Here is a 19,871-nt window from a genome sequence, read left to right on the forward strand (position 1 = left end):
CACTGGGCTTTCTCACCAGTATTCTGAGCCTGCTGCCCAAGGTATCTGAGTCCTGAAGTCTGCCCTCCTCGACCCCGCTCCCATCTTAAATAGGACCAAAGGCTAAGGAGCCTAATTGGTCTCTCCAGCTTTTTGCTTCCTGATAGATTCTGTCCCAACTGGAAATGATGAGGGGATTTTTTTCCTTGTTTTTTCCTTTTCTTAAGGGAAGTTTGTCTCTCTCTCTTAGGAGCCCAGAATCCCCCCATCCTTCCAGCCTTTCTTTCCATCTAACTCAGCTCACTCTTGCTGTGATTGCTTTTCTGAATGGCGACAAGCAGCTGAACTTGGGAAGCCTGCGGCTCTTGTTATTTCTCTTTCGTCTAAGGAGGGATTGGCAAACTTTTTCTGTAAAGGGCTAGAGAGTAAATAATTCAGGCTTTGCAGGCCACGCGGTCTCTGTCACAACTGAGTTCTGCTCCTGTAGCCCCAAGGTAGCCACAGGCAGTATGTAAATGAAGGTACGTGGCCGCGTTCCAGTAAACTTTACACAGGCAGGTGGCGGGCTGGATTTGGGCCACAGGCTGCAGTACGCTGACCCCTCTAAGCACACCAACCTCCTCTGCATTTCTTGGTGGACAAACCAAGCTCCCTCTCTCTTCTTTCATCTGCACTCTACAGTGGATTATTTGGGTTCCTGCACTCGTCTGGAAAGCCTCTGTGTTTTTCAAAACCAATGCTTTGAGAACACAGAGGAATCTTGTGTCTTTAGGGCCGTGTCTTATTTGACTTTGAACTCCTGGAATATGCAAAAGCCTGGAAAGAAACTCAAACAACACCCAGTCTTATCCTGGAGAAGCTTACAGGCTGGTGGGGAGAGTGGACAGATGAGCTCTGTGTTCTCAGCAGAGAACTGACAGGAAGAAGGCGGGGAGGGAGGAACCAGGAGATTGTGCCTCCTATAAACTTGGCAGTGACCTTTGAAAAACTTACGGGAAGGAGATAAGAAAAAATCTTAATTTTTACTGAATTAATCCTGATACGATAAAGCACTGAAAAACCAAACAAATAAAACTGATGCCCTGGAAAAGTTTGGCAGTTAAAAGTTAAACAGAAATATACCATAGAATACCGGAGTGGGTAGCCATTTCCTTCTCCAGGGGATCGTCCCTACCCAAGGACCAAACCCATATCACCTGAATTCCAGGCAGTTTCTTTACCATCTGAGCTACCAGGGAAACCCTAAATATACCATATGACCCAACAATTTCACTTCTAGGAATCTACCTTGGAGAAATGAAAATCATCTGTCCACACAAAGACATGGACATGAATGTCCACAGGGGCTTTATTTTTAAGTCCAAACTAGAAATGACTCAAATGTTCAAGAGCCGTGGAATGTCAAGCATAACATAGTATGTGTCCATATTAAGAGAAGAACGTTCAGTAATCCAAAGGATGAACCGCTGGCGCATGGTATGACACGGATGGACCTTGAAAATATGGTAAGTGGAAACAGCCAGACTCAAAAGACCACATGTAATATGAGTTCCACTGATATAAAATTCCCAGAAAAGACCATTTGAGAGTGAGCAAGCAGATGAGTGGTTGCCTGGGGCTGGGCGTGGAAGAGGAGGCTAACTGTAAATGGACACAGGGGAGCCTTAGTGGATGATGAAAATGTTCCGGAGGCAGAATTATGGTGATGGTTGCATAACTCCATCAATTCACTAAAATCACTGAATGGCATACTTTCAGGGGGTAAATTTTAAGGCCTGCAAATTATACCTCAATAAAGTTGTTATAAAAACAAAACAACCCAGGTGCCAAACCATTATCTAGCCACGGCTGAGAGATGATGCCAGCGGGGGAAGGGAGGGTGGGAGCCCCTCGCGAGATGCAGGTGCTTGTTGTCACAATAAAATACCCATTGTGACTTTCCCGAGGTTCATTTCCTACCCCGTTCATTTCCAAACTCTAACAGCCGTCAGCTTTCACTGGGCATCACAATCCTAAGATTATCCCCATTTCAGAGATGAGAAAACAGGGTCAGAAGGGGAAAGGAGCTTGCTCAAGGAGCCACAGCGACTAAGTGGCAGAACTGGGCCTGGACCCTAGGACTGCCTGACTCCAGAAGCTGTGTTCTTGGATGCTGCTCCCTTCCCTCCCCCTTCCATCCATCTCCTTGCCCATTGACTCTTTGCCTCCCCCCACCATCCCCCCACCCCGGGTAGGGGGAAGCACAGCACTGCTTGGAGAAGCAGAGCGAGGATGCTAAAGCTTCCTTATCTCGAAAATCCTTTCATTCAAGCCTCCTGCAGCCATGCTCCCAGGAGCCGCCCTCACAAAGGCCTTGACTTCCGTGAGCAGCAGCGCCCCGTGGTCTGGCAGCCCTGGACTGGCACTAGCAGCGGTTTCCATGTGGAGCCTGTAGTTCCAGAAGCCTGTCTGGGGGGTGTACTGCTGCTGCTATGTCGCTTCAGTCGTGTCCGACTGTGTGACCCCATAGACGGCAGCCCACCAGGCTCCCCTGTCCCTGGGACTCTGCAGGCAAGAACACTGGAGTGGGTTGCCATTTCCTTCTTCAATGCATGAAACTGAACAGTGAAAGTGAAGTCACTCAGTCGTGTCCGACTCTTAGTGACCCCATGGACTGCAGCCCACCAGGCTCCTCCGTCCATGGGATTTTCCAGGCAAGAGTACTGGAGTGGAGTGCCATCGGGTTTAGCAAAGAGGTAGAGATGACCTCAGGTTCAGCCACAGGCTGGCCTTGCTTCTCATCAGAGCTACAGGTTTCCAGGGAGCGTCCCATGCAGGGGTTTCACAGGGCTGCCATCTGCCCTGCACACAGCAGGCCCTGGCCTGGGGGAGCTGACCACAGCCTCTGGACCTCTATTCCATGTCTGAAGAGCTCATGGTTCCTCTCTCCCTCGATGTGGCATTAACCCTTCTCTCCAGGCCGAGGCATAAAGGAGTCCTGCAGGCATTTGAGGAAACTTTTTCCGAAGGCTGCCTGGTGAGCTCATGGAGGCCTGAGGGTGTTTGTGTCACTGGAGGGAGCGGACCCCACATATGCAGAGGCCTTTTCTGTGATGACCCTGGCCCCCCAGCAAGACATAGCATCTCCTGTCCGCTGGCCCCCTCCCCACCAGGCACACTGCCTCCTGCTGCTGCTCAAAGCAGCCAGGCCTCCACTGCACTACATGCTTTTGCAAATACTGCTCTCTCTCCTTGGAACACTCTTCCCCAGGTACCAGTCCCACTCCTTCCTATACCTTCTTCAAATCTTTGCCCGCATGTCACCTTCTCAGTGAGGCCTCCCCTAATGGCCCCACCTAACTATGCACCCCCTGAGCCCAGCACCCCCTTCCCCGGCCTGCTGAGTTCCTCTCGCCAGTACCAGATGACCAGCTGACATCCTCTCTTACTTACTGGTCCATCTCCCCCACCGGAACAGAAGCACTTTGAGGGAAGATGATTTTGCTTGTCCAGTTCCCTGTCTGTAGAGTCTGAAACAGCACCTGGCATGTATTACTACAGTCTCTACCAGAATCTCACGAATGAACTTCCCCAGCAGGGCCCAGTCTATGAACTGCAGCTCTGTGGCTACCACCCACGCCAAATTTAGCCAGGTACCAGCTGGGGCTTCTCTGACATGAGCCAGTCTGGGAGAAACCAGAAAGGAACCCATCAATCCACCACATGAAGGAGGCCCACTCCATGCCTCCTCACCGCGCCCCCACCCCCCAACCCCACCATGTCTGCAGAAAACCACGCTTGGGTACCTGTCGAAGCTTGTCCAGTCTATCGGGCCTCTTGTGTCATCTTCTTGGGAGGCCTTTGAAGTCTTGGGTGGGCTGGCTGGCACATAAAGAAGGCGTCTGAGAAGTAAACGGAGGGAGTCAAAACCCAGCCCCTGCGTGAGCTGCTGGCCAAAGACCTCCAAGGTTACCAGGGTCCCGAGGCGCTTGAATTTGCCAGGGATTAAGGTACTAGAAATAGACAGCCTTTCCTCCTCTGGGTTTCAGAATCTTGCAGGCTCAAGAAAAACCAGCCTGGACGGAAATTTCTCAGTGACCATGGGAATTATTCCAAAGAGGGGCTGTCTGGGCTAAAAGTGTGACACTGGAAAAGGAGGAGACAGGACCCCAAAGCCCCTAAATCCCTGAGTTTATAATTAACAGACACGCGTTCTCTCTGCCTGCTCTGAGCCGAGCCCGGTGGCTCACCGGGGGAAGGGCACCGTAGTCAGACAAAATCACCCCCCAGTGGGTTTTTGAAGTGTTGAGCCTCTTTGTTTTCCTGAATTTTAATGAAGGGCTTTCCAGGCAGGATGAGAGCAGCACTCAGCGCTCCCCACAGCCTGGAGTGGGCCTTGGCTAGCGGCCGCCAGCCTGCACAGGCCTGATCCGAAGTAGCACCTAGAAGCGGGCGGGAGACTTCCTGTCCTCAGATAGGATGTCTTGGGGAGAAAGAGAAAAACAAAAACAAAAGATGCCTCTGTTTCGAACAAGGGCTGGGCTCTGCTCCAGATCTTAGCATACGTTGGAAATAGGCGGTGATGATGCTTGGAGTGGGGGAGAGCAGTGGAGATAAACAGCTCTGTGTCGGAAAGGTTGGGGGTAATTGGGGGAGAGGCCTGGGGTTCCCTGAGAGTTTTTGTGGACAACTCAGGGCTGCCGAGCTGCCCTCTGCTAATGAGAATGAGAAACGGCCCTGGGAACCTGGGGGGACAGAAGGGAAACACGTGCTTTGGGAGCTCCAGGTCTGGGTTGCAGGAAGCAGGAGGGAAGGGGCACGCTATCAGAAGAGCCACCAAACCCTGACATGGGCAATGGGGTCACCTTATCACATGTTCTGTGTGATGTCTTCTCAGCTAAGTGGCCCTAAAAGCACAAAGGAGACAGTGCAATGTCACCAATGTCACTGACCATCCAAAGGGAGAAAGGTGTCCAGCCAGGGCCTCCCCAGGACCCCAGCAGGAGATGCTCCCTGGAGCTGCTGTGGCCTCTGTGAACGGAATGGTTTCCAGGTGCGCAAAGCCTTCCCTTCCCCCACCTAGCTTTCCCTCATGCTCTTCAGCGATGGGGCGAGTTCCCATCAGTGGCTCAAAAGATGCCTTCCTTCAGCCTTGATGGATTTTTCCAAGAGAGCGGTGCAAATGAATGGAAGAGAGGGCAACAGAGCAAACACAATTTCTTGCCACAGAACAATGCAATTTCTTACAAGAGAAGATATTTTTATTACAAAATAGTCCATATATAAAAATCCCGAGCCTCTTGCGAGCTTCTTTAGGTTTATGGCCTTCTCCTCAAGTCCAGAGCGGAGGTGTGCGCGTGCAGGGAGAGCAACCCCCCGGCTCAGGTGTGTGCGGGCTGCCCCACTGGGCCCTCCTTGTCTGTCTGCAGTGCGTCCCACTCGCTGAGGAGCTCGGAGGACACCTCCGTGTACAGATGGTCCCAGTCCCAGCTGACGTCGTCCTGCGGGGAGCGGCATCCTGGGGTGAGACGGGGGAGACCCTCCCCTCCGGCACGGCCAGCCTCCCACCAAGGTCAGCCTCGGGGCCCGCTGCTCACAGCCGAGGGGCAGGACCTGCCGCTGCCACATACCTCTCGAACCTCGTGCTCCGGCGCCAGGACTTTGGTGAGGAGCTTCAGGTCAATCTCTCCATCCTGTGAATGTCAGGGCAGGAGGGGGTATGTGTACCACGGGGCTTTTGGACAATGACCTCTGGGGACCAAGTTGAGTGGGGCAGAACTTTCCAAACCCAGCCCTGCTGGAACACCTTGTGAAACAGCAAACTTGTGGGTGGATCACACGGCTGCTGAGAGCTGGGGCGGACACCACGATGTCCTATGGCTGGGCACTCCTTGGGGCAAAGTGAACACCAGGGAGGGGCAGGCATGGCGCAGCACATCTACTGATGCCAAGAGGGCAGGCGGGGGCATGGGGGAGACTGGCCCTGAGAGCACTGGGATAGGCTGGGTCCAGGGATACTCTAATACCCGAGGAGGATGTCTCTGGCAAAGGGATTGTCGCCTGGCAGCCTCAGAGCCTCACGGAGAAGGGGCTGCAAGGCCTGGGAGAAACTGAGAAATCCCCGATGGGCGCCTGCCCCTCTGTGTAGCAGCTGTCCACTCACCAAGGTCTGAAAGGCTGAGTACTTCATGAGGTCATTGTCCAGGTCACGGTAGGTCATCACTCGGTTCACCTGGATGCTGTGGGAAAGACAGAATGTGGGCAGGAACCGACGCCAGCAACGCTGCCAGGCCGCCGTCTCCAGAGGCTCCTGGGCAGCTGGGAAGGACCAGAATGGGGAAAAAATGGGCAATAAATGGGAACCCTGGGATGGGGCCCATCACTAGAGACGTGTGGATCTCCCCGAGGGGGCAGCATCACTGCTGATGGCGCCTGGCACATTCCCCAGCCTCCCTCCAACTTCAGGTGAATATAACATACCTGGGAGGGGCTGCCACCTGCAAGACGAAGTCTTCCTCCTGTACCTCCTCCAGGTCCGGAATAACAGGGATATCTGCAACCAGGGGGTAGGCAAAACTGTCAGCAGCATGAGTGGGGACCTAGCCCACTTCCCCACTGATGACTTAGCAGCTTCAATACCCTGGCCACCGTGAGGGCTAAGGCTTTGGGTAGAATGGACACTCAGATGGTCTCTGCCTCCAGCACCCCCACTCCCCCATTCAGGGTGGTGGAATTGAACTTGAAGTGTGCATGAGAACTGAAGGCAGACCTTCAACAATTTCCGAATCTCAGGCTTTACTACCCCAGAACCTGCGGGAATTAAAAGTTTCCTGGGTGGGGCCTGGGAGGCTGAATTTTTCCCTAAGATTTCTTGGCTGGTCCTGACATTTGGTCCACGTTAGGAGCCATGGGAGTAGCTCTCCAAGGAGAAATGTAAAGAAATGAGAAGTCCTGGACAGCCCTGGGGGGAAGCACTTAGAGGAGAGAAAGGAAAAGAGGAGCTGAGTGAGCGTGGCACGGTCAGAGACAGAGGAGTGGGGAACACACTGTGTCACCAGGGGGACGTCTCCACGAGCGCACCTCCTCATGCCCGAGGCCCACGTGTGCATCAGCTCGTCCTAGTCTTCGCAACCGTCACAGCCCCGAGCCTGTATCTGCAAGGTCACTTTCCACCTAATGATGTGACCTGGCTTCCCGGCAGCGTCCAGGATCAGAGTCTCCATTCAAAGTGAAAGTGAAGGTCGCTCAGTCGTGTCCGACTCTTTGCGACCCCATGGGCTGTACAGTCCATGGAATTCTCCAGGCCAGAATACTGGAGTGGGTAGCCATTCCCTTCTCCAGGGGATCTTCCCAACCCAGGGAGCAAACCCAGGTCTCCCACATTGCAGGTGGATTCTTTACCAGCTGAACCGCAAGGGAAGCCCAAGAATTCTAGAGTGGGTAGTCTAGCCCTTCTCCAGGGGATCTTCCCAACCTAGGAATCAAACTGGGGTCTCCTGCATTGCAGGCAGATTCTTTACCAACTGAGCTATGAAGGAAGCCCGAGTCTCCATTGGCCAGGTCTAATATCCTAAACAATGCTAATTCTAAAGATGAGATTGCTGTCTCCTGGAGATTCTTCTTTTCTGAATTCTCTGTATGAGATGGACATACAGACACAGGAGGAGACACGAGGCCATTCCTTTCGTCAATCTAACAAGCCCGTGCAAAGGGAGAAACAGAGACGGCGCATCACTTAACAGCGGCAACTTGCTTACGGCAGAAAAACCAGCATCTTCTCGAACACCCCAGAGAAGGACTGCCTTCTCTCAGGGAGTATCACTGACTGGCAGAAGGGGTTTCTTTGTTTTAACCAGTCTGCACAGAGATAAAAAGAGATGGGGCAGGGGAAAAAAAAAAGGTGAAGCAGGGAGAGACAGTCCTGGAAGTCCCAAACCAACTACGAATATTAAAAATTCCAGAGAGGCAAGAATAGTGAAGACACCCTTCCTTTTTGCTTCTATGGACTAAATTAACTTTTTTTTTTTAAAGAGATACAGAATCATTCCAAGAGCAGCTGGAAAGGACCCTTCCCACTTTCAGGCTATTCATTATTTAGACTTTGCAATGGTTCTAGTCAAGCTCAGCCTGAGTATATATAAATGTCAGTTCCCAGACTGGTGTCTTTATTACTGCTTCCGATGGCAGAGTTATAGATGTTGTACTTGGAAAGAGAGAGAGAGAACATGCAAGGGAGAGACGGAGACAGAAAATAAGACGAGCGAGAAAGAGACAGGCAGAGAAAGACAGAGAGTTAGAGGATGAAAATAAAAAGAAATGGCTGATAAAAGGGAAATAAAGAAGACGCACACACCAGCCCAGAAATAATGAATCACACTCAGCAAGTCCTCTATCCAGAAAGAAGCTGTTCAGAGGTTAGATGGTATCTCTCTATCCTGCTCGAGAATTGGATACGGAATTCTCTAATTTTCTATTTTTTATGCTAATAGAAATTCAGCTTGCTCTGAGCGGATCCAGTCCACTGCTGGCTGACGGCACCGTCCCTGAGTCTGGGGCGAGGGGCCTCCAGGCTGGTGAGACCACGTAGGCCCTGCAGCCGGGCAGGGAGGAAGCTGGCCGAGCCATGCGCCATCAGCACCGTGACAGGTCTGGTGTGAGACAGCGGGCTACTCTTGGCTCTGCTCGGCGTGGGGCCCAGCCTGAGATGAATATTCAGAAGCTGGTAAGAAAATGCCCCCCCTTTGCTGAGCTTCAGGCTCAGGATTGGGTCTTCCCCAGTCCTCCCTTGCTCTGCAATGTCAGCCTCTGGGCCCTGTCAACCCTGCCCAGCTTCTCCCAGCACCAAGTAGCTGTGCTTCGGCCCACAGTCCGCTCTGGGTCCCCGAGGGCTTCCCCGTTCATCACTGCCTCCTTCCTCCAAATGCGCAGGAAAGCGAGTGAGGCTGGCCCCATCTGCGCCAGAGCGGAGGTCAGCGCGGGCCTTGGCAAAGGGGCCGCTTGGAGGGACGCGGGTGGCGCTGGCCACACAGTGGGGTCTCTCTCTAATTGGAAGCCTGGTGCCCGACAGAGCCCAGCGAAGCGCCGGAGTGGGATGGAGCCAGCAATGACAGCCAGGCCGAGGCAAGCTGGAGCATTCCGGTGCAGCGACAGCTTGAGCTCGTCACTGCAGAGCCTGGCCATCCAACTCCCGGCCCCGGAGGAACAGGTGGCCGTGGAGCAGATCTTGGGCAAATTTCAAAGAACTTCCTCATTTTACAGTTTCTGATGTATAGTCACAAACAAGGGCTTGCTTATGAGTACGTGACACATTCCCAACAGTTTCTGTCCTCTTTGCCTCTTTCTCTCCCCCCAGTCCCACTCCCCTCTCTCACACACACACATATACATGATGAACCAACCTATAAAAAGAAAATGGGCTTGAGAAATAAATCCGTTTCTTTACAAAATGACCTGCACGGAATGATGCAGCCGTGTCTGCAGTCAGCAATGGCTATGTCACCTGTAGGCCTGGACCAGAGACCTGGTCTGATTCAGGGTGTCAAGTTTAACATCCCAAGGTGTATGCGATGATATACCTTTGATAGCGATGATAAGAGGAATAAAGGACTCTGCTCCAGCACCATTGAAAGTTCAGTCCTGCTACTGACTTTAGTCTCATTTTCTTCCATGCTGCTAACAATAAGAATGTTAACAGAAACAGTGGCTTTGTTAAGCATGTGGGCAGGACTCCTGTCTGGTGGTTAAGAGTGCAGGCACTGGAGGCATTCACAGCCTGGCTCCCCCACGGACTAGCTGTGTGACTTTACCCTCTCGATGCCTCAGTTTCTACAGCTGTAAAATGGGGAGCATAACTACACCCATTTCATATGTTGCTGTAAGGTATACACGGGACACTTTTTATAAAACACTAAGCGCTATGCTGGGCACCTAATAAATATTCTGTACTATTCTTACTTTCCTGACAGATAAAACACTGAGTATGGAGAGAAGCTATATGGCTTTATCCTCATTTTCACATTTAATCCTGCCCATTTGCCTCATTTTCCAGATGACACTGAGGCTCAGCAAGATGGAGCAGCTTGCATGGAGTGAGGCATTAGGAACGGACAGAGCAGGCTTCCCACTCCAGTTCAACTGCAACCACCCCCAACTCCCAGCCTGTGCCGCCCTCAGGCTTTCTTTGCAAAGGTGCAGTGACTTCAAACCGCTTTGGCTAGTGGAGGGGTGAGACAACCGCCTAGAGTTGGGACAGTTTGTTTTGCCTGGAGACTCAGGGTCCTCTGTTTTCGGTTATTCCTCTGCCTCCAGGAACCATAACTAAGCTAAGTCTCTCCCTCATCATACGCCCCACTGGCTACTTGCCTACAACAAGGCCATTGGAGCAGAAAGGAAAATGGACCAACATGCGAGAGCCCAGAGACTCCCTCCCCTGCTGGCCCTGTGGCGTTAAACCAGCCGTGACGAGGAGGAGGTGGCTGAGATACCTCAGACACCCCCAGGAAAGGGGCTGGTGAGGCGAGAGGGTTGACATGCCAGCACCCTGGTAGCGGAGCCCTCATCCTTGATCTTGGTCCCCAAAGAGGGCGCCCCCCACCCCCCACAGGTCACCTGCCACTCTCTTCCACTTGGGCTCCTTAATAAAACGGGCCTTCCCTGCTGGGCATTTGCTCTGGGCCTCTCAGGTCAGCCATCTCACCTGCTGTTCACCTGCTTCTGGGCCCCATGTGGTGCCCAATTAGCCACACGGTGGGGAAACTGCATTTGTGTGACTTCATGGACTGTATGGTCCATGGAATTCTCCGGGCCAGAATACTAGAGTGGGTAGCTGTTCTATTCTCCAGGGGATCTTCCTGACCCAGGGATCAAACCCAGGTCTACCGCACTGCAGGCGGATTCTTTACCATCTGAGCCACCAGGTAAAAGTAACATCATATGTGGTAACAAATTCAAATGCCACAAATTCAAAAGTTTAAGACAGAAAACATCCTTTCCTTATATGAACCCCAGTCATCTCCCTAGAGGTGATCGCTATTAATCATTTCTCATATATGGTTACTGAAGAGAATTTCTGCATATACAGCACGTTTGTCCTTTTAAAAATGTTCGCAAGTGGCACGTTACATATCCATCGTTCTGTGACTGGTTTTTATCTTTCCTTTTCAGTGTACAGATTCATCTTATTCTTTTAAATGGCCATCTAGTATTCTATGGGTTTCCCTAATGGCTCAGACGGTAAAGAATTGGCCTGCAATATGGGAGACCCAGGTTCAATCCCTGGGTCGGGAAGAGCCCCTGGAGAAAGGAATGGCTACCCACTCCAGAATGGTTGCCTGGAGAATTCCATGGACAGAGGAGCCTGGCGGGCTAGTACTCTACTGAATGGATGCTGCATAGTGCACATAATTCCATCCAGAGAGAATCTAACTTGGGATTTTGAGGGGTGGTGTGAGGGGTGAGGGGAGGTCTCAGAACTTGGACAGAGCAGCTGGAGGACAAACAGCACTAAGCCAGGCAGGGGACAGCGTGCTCAAAGGCGCCAGGAGACAAGGAGCAACTCTCCGAGGAAGGCTGGTGTGGCTGACGTGGAGGGCTCAGGAGAGCTGCACAGAGTGAGGCAGGAGAGAGGGCATCAGGTGCCAGGTGGGGAAGAACCTGCATCGACCAGCCAGGAGACACACGCCTGATGGGTGCCTGCTACAGGCAAGACCCCTCCAGAGGCACATTAGGGGCAAACCAAGATGGACTAAACAAGCATGAACAAGTTGCAGTGGGAGGGCCTATACACTTACAAAATGATGACAAATGAGCAGACTAAGTAAAATGCACATCCCTACCTTTGTAGATCATCTGGGAAGCCAAAAGCAGAATTCAGAGCTTCCTTTGTCTTTCCATAATACTTTATTCAAGGCCATGAGACGGACCTGATCACCTTGCTGTAGGTGGAGTAAGTGAAATTTTCCCTCGGCCTACCTCCTATTTGAGGGTGAAGACTGTGTCTCAGTCACTTGTGCATTCCCAAAGATGGGCAGACTAAAGGACAATTGAACAGAACTGACATCCATAAACGTCTCTCAAATCTGAAAGCCACACCCATAGAAGCATGCCATGTTCATTTTCTCTAGATCATTCCGGTTGTAGTATAAGTGCTATTGAGTGTCAGAGCTGCTTAAGCAGGGTTCATTTCATAAGAACAACCAAGAGCCATCCTTAGACACTTCCTGGGTTTGATGGCATCATAGCAAAGCCTTTGCCTTACTTAAGAGCTGCAAGGCCTGCTGGGAAGGGCCTGTGCATATACAAGAAACGACGGAGCAGTGGGGTCAAAGTTACAGAGGAAGAGTCACTCAAATATGGTCCCTACGGACCCCTCGGCTTCCATCCTGAGGCTGGGTCACACGGTCCTTCACCAATCTCCCTGAGCTTCCTCTTGATCTCTGGTGTGCCCCAGTCTTATCACTCCACTTTCTGGGAGTCCCAGTAAAGGCTTGTTGATGTATAGCAACAACAGTAGGAACTAATTCCAAAGGGAGAGGTTGCCAAATGGAAAACTCATTATGATACCAGTACATCAGTCTGCCAACAGGCCTACCAACCAACCAACCACCAGATGAAACCACAGAAATAAATGAGGGGTGCTTAAATAAATAATAGGAATGTGGGAACACCAGCAGGATCAATTACAACTGATTTCAAAGATGTGAGAAGCTGCCATTTGCCCTGAAATCCATTCATTATGAATAATACCATCACACCGTCGCACTAAAATGCTAAGTACCCAGGAAGTCCCAGTGGGATCCTTTTTAGCCCCTGTGGCTTGACAGCAAGAAGCCTGCCTGCCTCTTGCAAAAACCCTGGCCCCAGGTGGCTGTGATGAGCCTGCCTTCACACCTGGCTGTCGTCTGCTTGTTTTGGTACAAGAACAGAAGGTGATTTCTTGGACTGGACTCCACCTGTGATGAGGGCACCCTGAGCATCACTCAGGCTCTTTCCCTGGAGCATAAATCTTCCTGCAGAGGAAGGAGAGAACAAAGGAGACACCCTGACCCGGGCCCTGGTCCCATCCAGGCAAGGATGGTGCAGGCAGGGAGCTGCTCCTCTCTGCATTTCTTTAGCTTCTACTCTGTGCTGATGGTTCTTGGTTGGGGATTTCTGAATGGGATTCCGTAGTCGTGGCCAGAAGGGTTTCTAGAGAGCTACATGAAGTCTCTTCTAAACTTCAGCACATTCTGATCCTGATGCCTTAGTAAATGGTACTAGGGTTGGCCTACCTGGCCTGGTCCTTCCAGATGCTGACTGATGACATCTGTCCCTCTCGCTTCACTCACTAACCTCACCCTGGCTCCGTGGGGTAGAGGACCCACAGAGCCCCACACAACTGCTTCTCCGGCAGTACCCTGGCCACTGCAGGGGACTTGTGGGCTGCCAAGGGCTCACGTCCACCCTTTATAAGGCACAGCCGTGTTCAACAACCAACCCACCTGAAAGGGACCTGACACCCTGCAGGGCGGACACCCCAAGAAGAGCAGTTGAGACAACCCCCAATGGTGTGTTCAAAGTCAACAGACCTTCAGCAGAGCTCAAGAGCTTTCAAAAGAATGTCCATGTTTCTAGGAGATGGCAACTTTAAGCCCGAGATCATTATCATTTTTCTCTGCAGCTGCAAAACTTTGTTTTACTGAATGCTGTTACCTTCTGCATCACGTATGGGGAATTTTAAACAGGCAAATGGAAGAAGGTCTGATTGAAGATGAAGTTAAGTGAAAGAAATTGGTCTCATTTAGCACATGACAGGATTCATCTGTGTTCCCAAGTCCACTGAGGTGGCATCATGGGCGTTTCATATTCATGAGCTGCTGCGCCACTGTGTCCCCTCATTTACAAAGAGCCGTGTTCAGCAAATTCTGTCCCCGCGGACACTCCGTGCATCTCATGGTCTTGTCAGAGAGACATCAAACGCTCCAGTAACCAAATACCAGAAAATGGCTTTAATTAGTGGATCTCAATCGTATAAATAACTTTTTTTTCTAAGTGAAAAAATGGAGCTTTTTTTTTTTTTTTTAAGGGAGAAGAAAAGGGGAAAGCAGTAGGCAACAGGCTTCAAACACCCGAAGGAACAAGGGGAAGGGATGCTCTCAGAGGAGCTCTGGGCCCCTGCAGTCCCTGGGTGGACTTGGGTTCCAGGGCAAAAAGGCACCTGTGGATCCCGGGCAGGTCTGCTTCATGAAGACGGGTCCCCGGTGAGTCCCCCTGACCCAGCCGGGCCACTCGGCTGGGAGGAAACGGGTGGCCCTCAGAGAAGACAGGCTGAACGTTGTGGCACCATTGGCCAGAGCGCCCGCTGCAGGGGCCGAGAAACAGGTTCTGACTATGAGCAAAAGACGCACAAGCAGGTCCCTGGGGAAATCAGCGCCAGGGACAGAAAGAAGATGCCCGTCTCCTGAGGGGCTGGCTGGCAGGGGCTGTGGGGGGCCTCATCCATATCCCATATATGCTGAGAAGTCTCCGTGCTTCTACCCAACCGACCCCCTTCCTCGTGCTGCTGGGGAAGGAGATCACTGACCTCATGATGAACATCAAAACAGCTGGTGTTGAACCTACATGCAAAGCAGAAATAGAGACAGGGACGTAGAGAAGAGAGGTACAGACGCCAACGGGGGAGCAGGGTAGGATGAACTGGGAGGTTGGCACCGACATATATATCAGTACGTTACTGTGCAAAGAATAGGTAAGTAATGGGAACCTGCTGTATAGCACAGAGAGCTCTAGTCAACGCTCTGTGGTGACCTAAACGGGAAGGAAATCCAAAAAGGAGGGGATAGATGTATACATCTGGCGGATTCATTTCGTTGTATAGCAGAAACTAACACAACACTGTAAAGCAATTACAGTCTAATAAAGACTGAAAAAAAAAAAGAAAAGAAAATAGAGCCGGTTGCTCCGTCCAGCCCCCACACCGTGGCAACCGTCCTGGCTGACGCTGGGCCGCGAGAGCAGGGCTGGGACTGAGTCTGTGTGAGACCAGCCGGGTCTCAGCAGGCGTGGTGCTGGCTGGACGGTGGGCAGACGGGAGGCTGTGCTGAGTGCTGACGCAGCTTGTGGCCTGCCTCAGGCGTGCAGGCCCGGCCTCATCGTATCGCCTGCAGGGGGGACAGTAGCACATTCCAGAAGGAGCCTCAAACGCAACACCCCAGGAGACTTGCCCCGTCATCCCAGCCAGTCCACCATGGGCTACGGGAGAGTCCCTATGGACCACGAGAAGGGTCGTCAACCAGGACTGACCCTTTGCAGCAATTAAAGATGGTGCTCCTGACAGACAAAGCAGACCCAATGATGGTTCTCCACAGGGAAACGCCCCGTTCAGCCCAGGAGCCTAACATGGGGAAGGAGCCCAGTGTCACCTGAGAGGGGCGACCTCTAGTGAACGACTTCCCTGGTGGCTCAGGTTGTGAAGCGTCTGCCTACAATACGGGAGACCCAGGTTTGATCCCTGGGTCGGGAAGATCCCCCTGGAGAAGGCAGTGGCAACCCACTCCAGTATTCTTGCCTGGAAAATCTCATGGATGGAGGAGCCTGGTAGACTACAGTCCATGGGGTCGCAGAGAGTTGGACACGACTGAGCGACTTCACTTTTTTGATACACTGGTTACTACTTGAAGGAAATTAAAACAATGAACAGGGAGGCTCCCGGTTACTGCCAGCAGCTCTCACTCGGCACCTCACGGCGGTTCCAGCTTTGATCCGGAGAGACGTGTTAAGGATGACGAGGGCTAAGGGCCTTTAAAGGTGACGAAGGATGAAGTGGCTGGAAGGGACGGAAAAGGGAGGACCTCTCCGCTCTCTTCAACAAGGCCCGAGACACAGCGAATACAGACTGATTGTGACAGAGAGCGGCCTTCTCAGGGCCGCCACTAGAAATGTTAGAAACCCGGCATATCTGATTCTATTTCATCCTCTTCGTGTTATGCTGGAAAAAAAAAAAAAAAAAACAAGACAAACTACACTGCTTTTATTCTAAATCCTTAGGTTTTGTGTTTTTCCTTATATATATTTATTAAAAAAATGCTCCTTTGATCAGTGCCACCCGTGACACCCCCACATACGGAACGGCTTCTGAGCGGTTTCCTCCGTGCAAGGCCACTGCTGGTGACAGGCAGCTGGTTTTGATCACAGCCATTCCGAATCGGATTTTCATAAGATAGATGAGGAGTCTTACCGCTGCTCTCTCTCTTATCAGATGCGAAACAGAGGGGGAGGGGGGGCAACGGGTCCTGAGGGAACAGCCCAACAATCAAGGGCTGCCTGGTTCTCTCTCCGTCCCTCCGCTGCTGCAATTTTCAAAGGCGTTTGCCTCGGGCACTTTTAAATGATGGTGTCTCAATTCTGTAATCATCTTTCAAGAGCTTTCTCTTAAAGGGTCTTTTAGGTAAACCCAGTCCGTCAACCACACTTATGGACTCAGGAATCATTTTACCCAATATCTGCCCTCCTGCGTGTGCATACGTATAGGCGAGTATACCCACACACATGGCAGACATCTGGGCATGTTTAGAAAGCTGGGAGGACCTGAAACTGGAAAGGAAGACCCTACCGGTTGGCCATACCAAGTTCACCTCTCGCTAAGGTAAGAGGGTCCCCTATCACCGCTTCCCTGGATTTCTGCTATACCTAGGCTTTGCTTATCTGCAGGTGTTAGAAGGGAAGACTTCTCACAATGAGGCCCAAGTGATATGCGGAGTCCCAACCTCAGATGCACAATCAAGCCTGTTCCTTCCCGTCTCACCTAAGTGCTGTCTGACTGTCAGACTTCAAGACGAGTAAGGGCACCACGGCCACCTGCTTGGAGAATACAGTCCCCAGGCCACAGCTGACTGTGGCTTTAGTTATAGACTATTTGGAGCAACTCCTACAAATCCATTTGTCTCTTTTAGTTGCAGAGAACACCATGCCTCTTCTCTATACAGTCCCCATCGCTTGAAACAGACATCCTATGGCATCGAGCCTCTATTTCTTTCTAATCACATAAAAATCTAAGGAGCCTAAGATGTCCCTGGGCAGTGATTCTCACCAAACTGGCTTCATCCCCTCTCTTCCCTCATCCATCATTCCCTTCACAGCTGTGTGGAGAAGGACCTGTGCTTCTCCCCAAAGAGGGACCATGGCCCACAGTCACACCTAGGACTGTCTCACAAAGCTAAGTGGGATTAGCTTTGTCCTATCCCAATCCTCTTTTCTGTATTCGATAGGGAAAGAACCCAAGGAGTTACAGAATAAACACCCAGGTCTCCATAGCTATTTCAGGGAGGGTGAGCTCTCTTTTGCTTTTGTCAGTGCCTAATGTTGGAAGATTTATTATTAATCACATTCCTCCAAACAGACTACGGCACCACGGGATGCTGACGGAGCCTTCCCTGTGTTCCTGGAGGAAGGTCAATACAGACTGCTTCGTTTACAACGGTTGTGCATGTGTGGTCCAAGACTTGCTTCATCCTCCCCATCCCACCTCTTCAGACAGGGACATCCCAGAAAGCTGCTCACATGAACAAAGAAACTGGAGCCCTAGAGACTGGTCACTGTCAACTGCCTTTTGGGTAGAGATGTTCGTGATGGAGAGTTTGGGAAGGCTGGTGTGACCCAGACATGGTGGGGAACCACCAAGGGGCCTAGAGGACACTGTTCCGGCTCTGCCAGTGAGCAGTAGGTCTGGTCAACACTCCAGGCTGTGCTGGGCAGCTGGACCAGGGGAGGCAGGGGACAACTGAGGGGACAAAGCAGAACAACCAAAGTCTGGTCCAAGCTTAACTCTGTTTCCAAAACCTGCCCTGACACTGCCTTTTTGAGAGGCAAGGAGAACAGAGCCAAACCAGTCTCTACTCAGCTTGCTGAGTCAAGACAGTCCATCCGCTCCCAGATACCTACTCTGTGATGGCATGTTTTTCCCATGGTGGGATCATGGGACCTTGAACACAAAACCAAGTTAAAACAATTTCTCTTGCCGCATTAATGAAACTTCAGGCCAATTCCCTGTAACTTCTCTGGTGTCTCATTGGCTCTGGGAACCAGCCCTGGCCAAACCCACAATGGGGAGCTGTGAAGTCAGCCACTGGGGCCTCAAGAGTTTCCATCTGCTAGAGTTCATTTCCCCACGAGGAGTGTGGCTTTCACTGTCTATCATGGAAGAACCAAATCCAGACTCTTGCTGTGCAGAGCTGTACCAGAGGGCAGACCCAATCAGGAGTCAGGAAAGCCGGGTCCCAGGTCTGCCCCTGACCTGCTGATCTAGTGCAGCTATTTGTCAGCTCTGCTCCCAAGTTTCCTTATCACCAAAATGAGGTGCCTTCTATCTCAAAGACATCCTTATCTCTGGGGTGTCCACTGGAATATATCTCATGGTATAATTTTTAAAAAACACCTTACTGTCACATTGGCCTGTGGAGCAGTCTTCCCAAATATTCCAGCTACAGATACCACCTACGTGTCTGTAAGGCAAGCTGGGTCTTTTGTTTAGAGAATCACTGTATAGGGGACTTCCCTGGTAGTCTAGTGGTTAGGAATCCACCCTCCAGGGTACAGGACCTGGGTTCAATCCCTGTTCGGGAAACTAAAATCCCACATGCCATGAAATATTGAAGGCCAATGTAAGATCCCTCATGCTGCAACTAAGGCCTCATGTAGCTAAAATAAACAAATACTAAGAAAGGAGAATCGCTGTATGGAAAGTTCATTTTTCTCTAATGCAATGAGCCTACACAGATCCCTCCTGTGGCCCACAGCGAACTCAGCTCCGTATTCGCACCTTATAATCCGACACCCCTTACTGGGGAATCTTTGATGTCCCATACAGCGTCTGTGATGTCCCAAGTCTCCGTGATGTCAATTTGCTCACCCTCAGCTGCGTCTCAAGGATGACGCTGGTGGGAGAGCTCCAACCAGAGCCCTCCACGGCCCAGGGAGCACCCTGTGGGGTCTCTGTTCTTCTAAGTGTCCCACACTCCCTGGTGCTCACACTGCCGCCCTCATAAGACTCTCTTTCCTCTCACCCTAAAACAGGAGCTCCTCTCTGGAAGACCTAGCAGAGGAGCAAGAATTCCTTATTTAAAAGCAACCTCAGGACTTCTCTGGTGGTCCAGTGGCTAAGACTCTGCTCCCAATCCACGGGGCCTGGGTTTGATCCCTGGTCAGGGAACTAGATCCCACTTGCCACAGCTAAAGATCTCACCGCAACAAAGATTGAATGAACAGGTGAATATTTTAAAATGTAATAATAAAAAAGCAATCCCAATGGATCTGATAGAAAATAAAACATAAGATGGGGGAGGAATGGTTCAACCTGAAGGTTCTGTTCATGCCACACAGCTTTAAAGACCTAACTTCTCTGGCTTTTCTCTACTCAGCCCGGGTGCTGCTGACAAGACTTCAGAGACAGAGGATCAGCAGAGCCGAGGACAGGGGCCAGCGGGTTAATCTGAGAACCAGGAAAGGAGAGCAAAGCTGCACCAGGGCGCTGGGAAGATGAGTGGAGGCCAGCTTTCAGGATAAGCAGGCTGGAGAAACGAACCTAGCGCTTTGACGGTAAGGAGGAAGGCGCTGAGAGCAGGTGATCAGGAGTCTCGAAGGCCACGTCCCAGCTTCAGCTCTGTCATTTACTAGAGGTGATGTTCTGGAGCAGTTCGGGCTGTCTAAAATGTTTGGGAATTTCGCATGCAGGTTGTTACACAGAAACATTATTAAAGATTAAATTATATATTGTTGTGACCCCATGGACTGCAGCACGCCAGGCTTCCCTGTCTTTCACTATCTCCTGGAGTTAATTAAATAGGGCTTCCCTGATGGCTCAACAGGTAAAGAATTTGTCTGCAGTGCAGGAGACACGGGAGACACGGGTGTGACCCCTGGGTTGGAAAGATCCCCTAGAG

The 19,871-nt window shown here is 51.4% G+C and overlaps 1 protein-coding gene across 2 annotated transcripts in view; it reads right to left on the reverse strand.

The window, feature by feature from the left end:
• Window positions 1-5,197: 5,197 nt before the first annotated feature.
• IFT43 (intraflagellar transport 43) overlaps window positions 5,198-19,871 on the reverse strand; it is a 107,028-nt gene continuing 92,354 nt past the window's right edge. For both annotated transcript variants that reach the window (XM_025295177.3, XM_006052857.4), the window contains 4 exons: window positions 6,439-6,511; window positions 6,122-6,197; window positions 5,589-5,651; window positions 5,198-5,459 (listed from right to left, as the gene is read on the reverse strand). In XM_025295177.3, the coding sequence (XP_025150962.1) occupies window positions 5,340-5,459; window positions 5,589-5,651; window positions 6,122-6,197; window positions 6,439-6,511 (332 nt within the window). In that variant the 3' untranslated portion in view covers window positions 5,198-5,339. The remainder of the gene's footprint in view (window positions 5,460-5,588; window positions 5,652-6,121; window positions 6,198-6,438; window positions 6,512-19,871) is intronic.

This window comes from Bubalus bubalis, chromosome 11 (genome assembly GCF_019923935.1).
Source record: "Bubalus bubalis isolate 160015118507 breed Murrah chromosome 11, NDDB_SH_1, whole genome shotgun sequence".
In the NCBI taxonomy this organism is placed as follows: domain Eukaryota; kingdom Metazoa; phylum Chordata; class Mammalia; order Artiodactyla; family Bovidae; genus Bubalus; species Bubalus bubalis.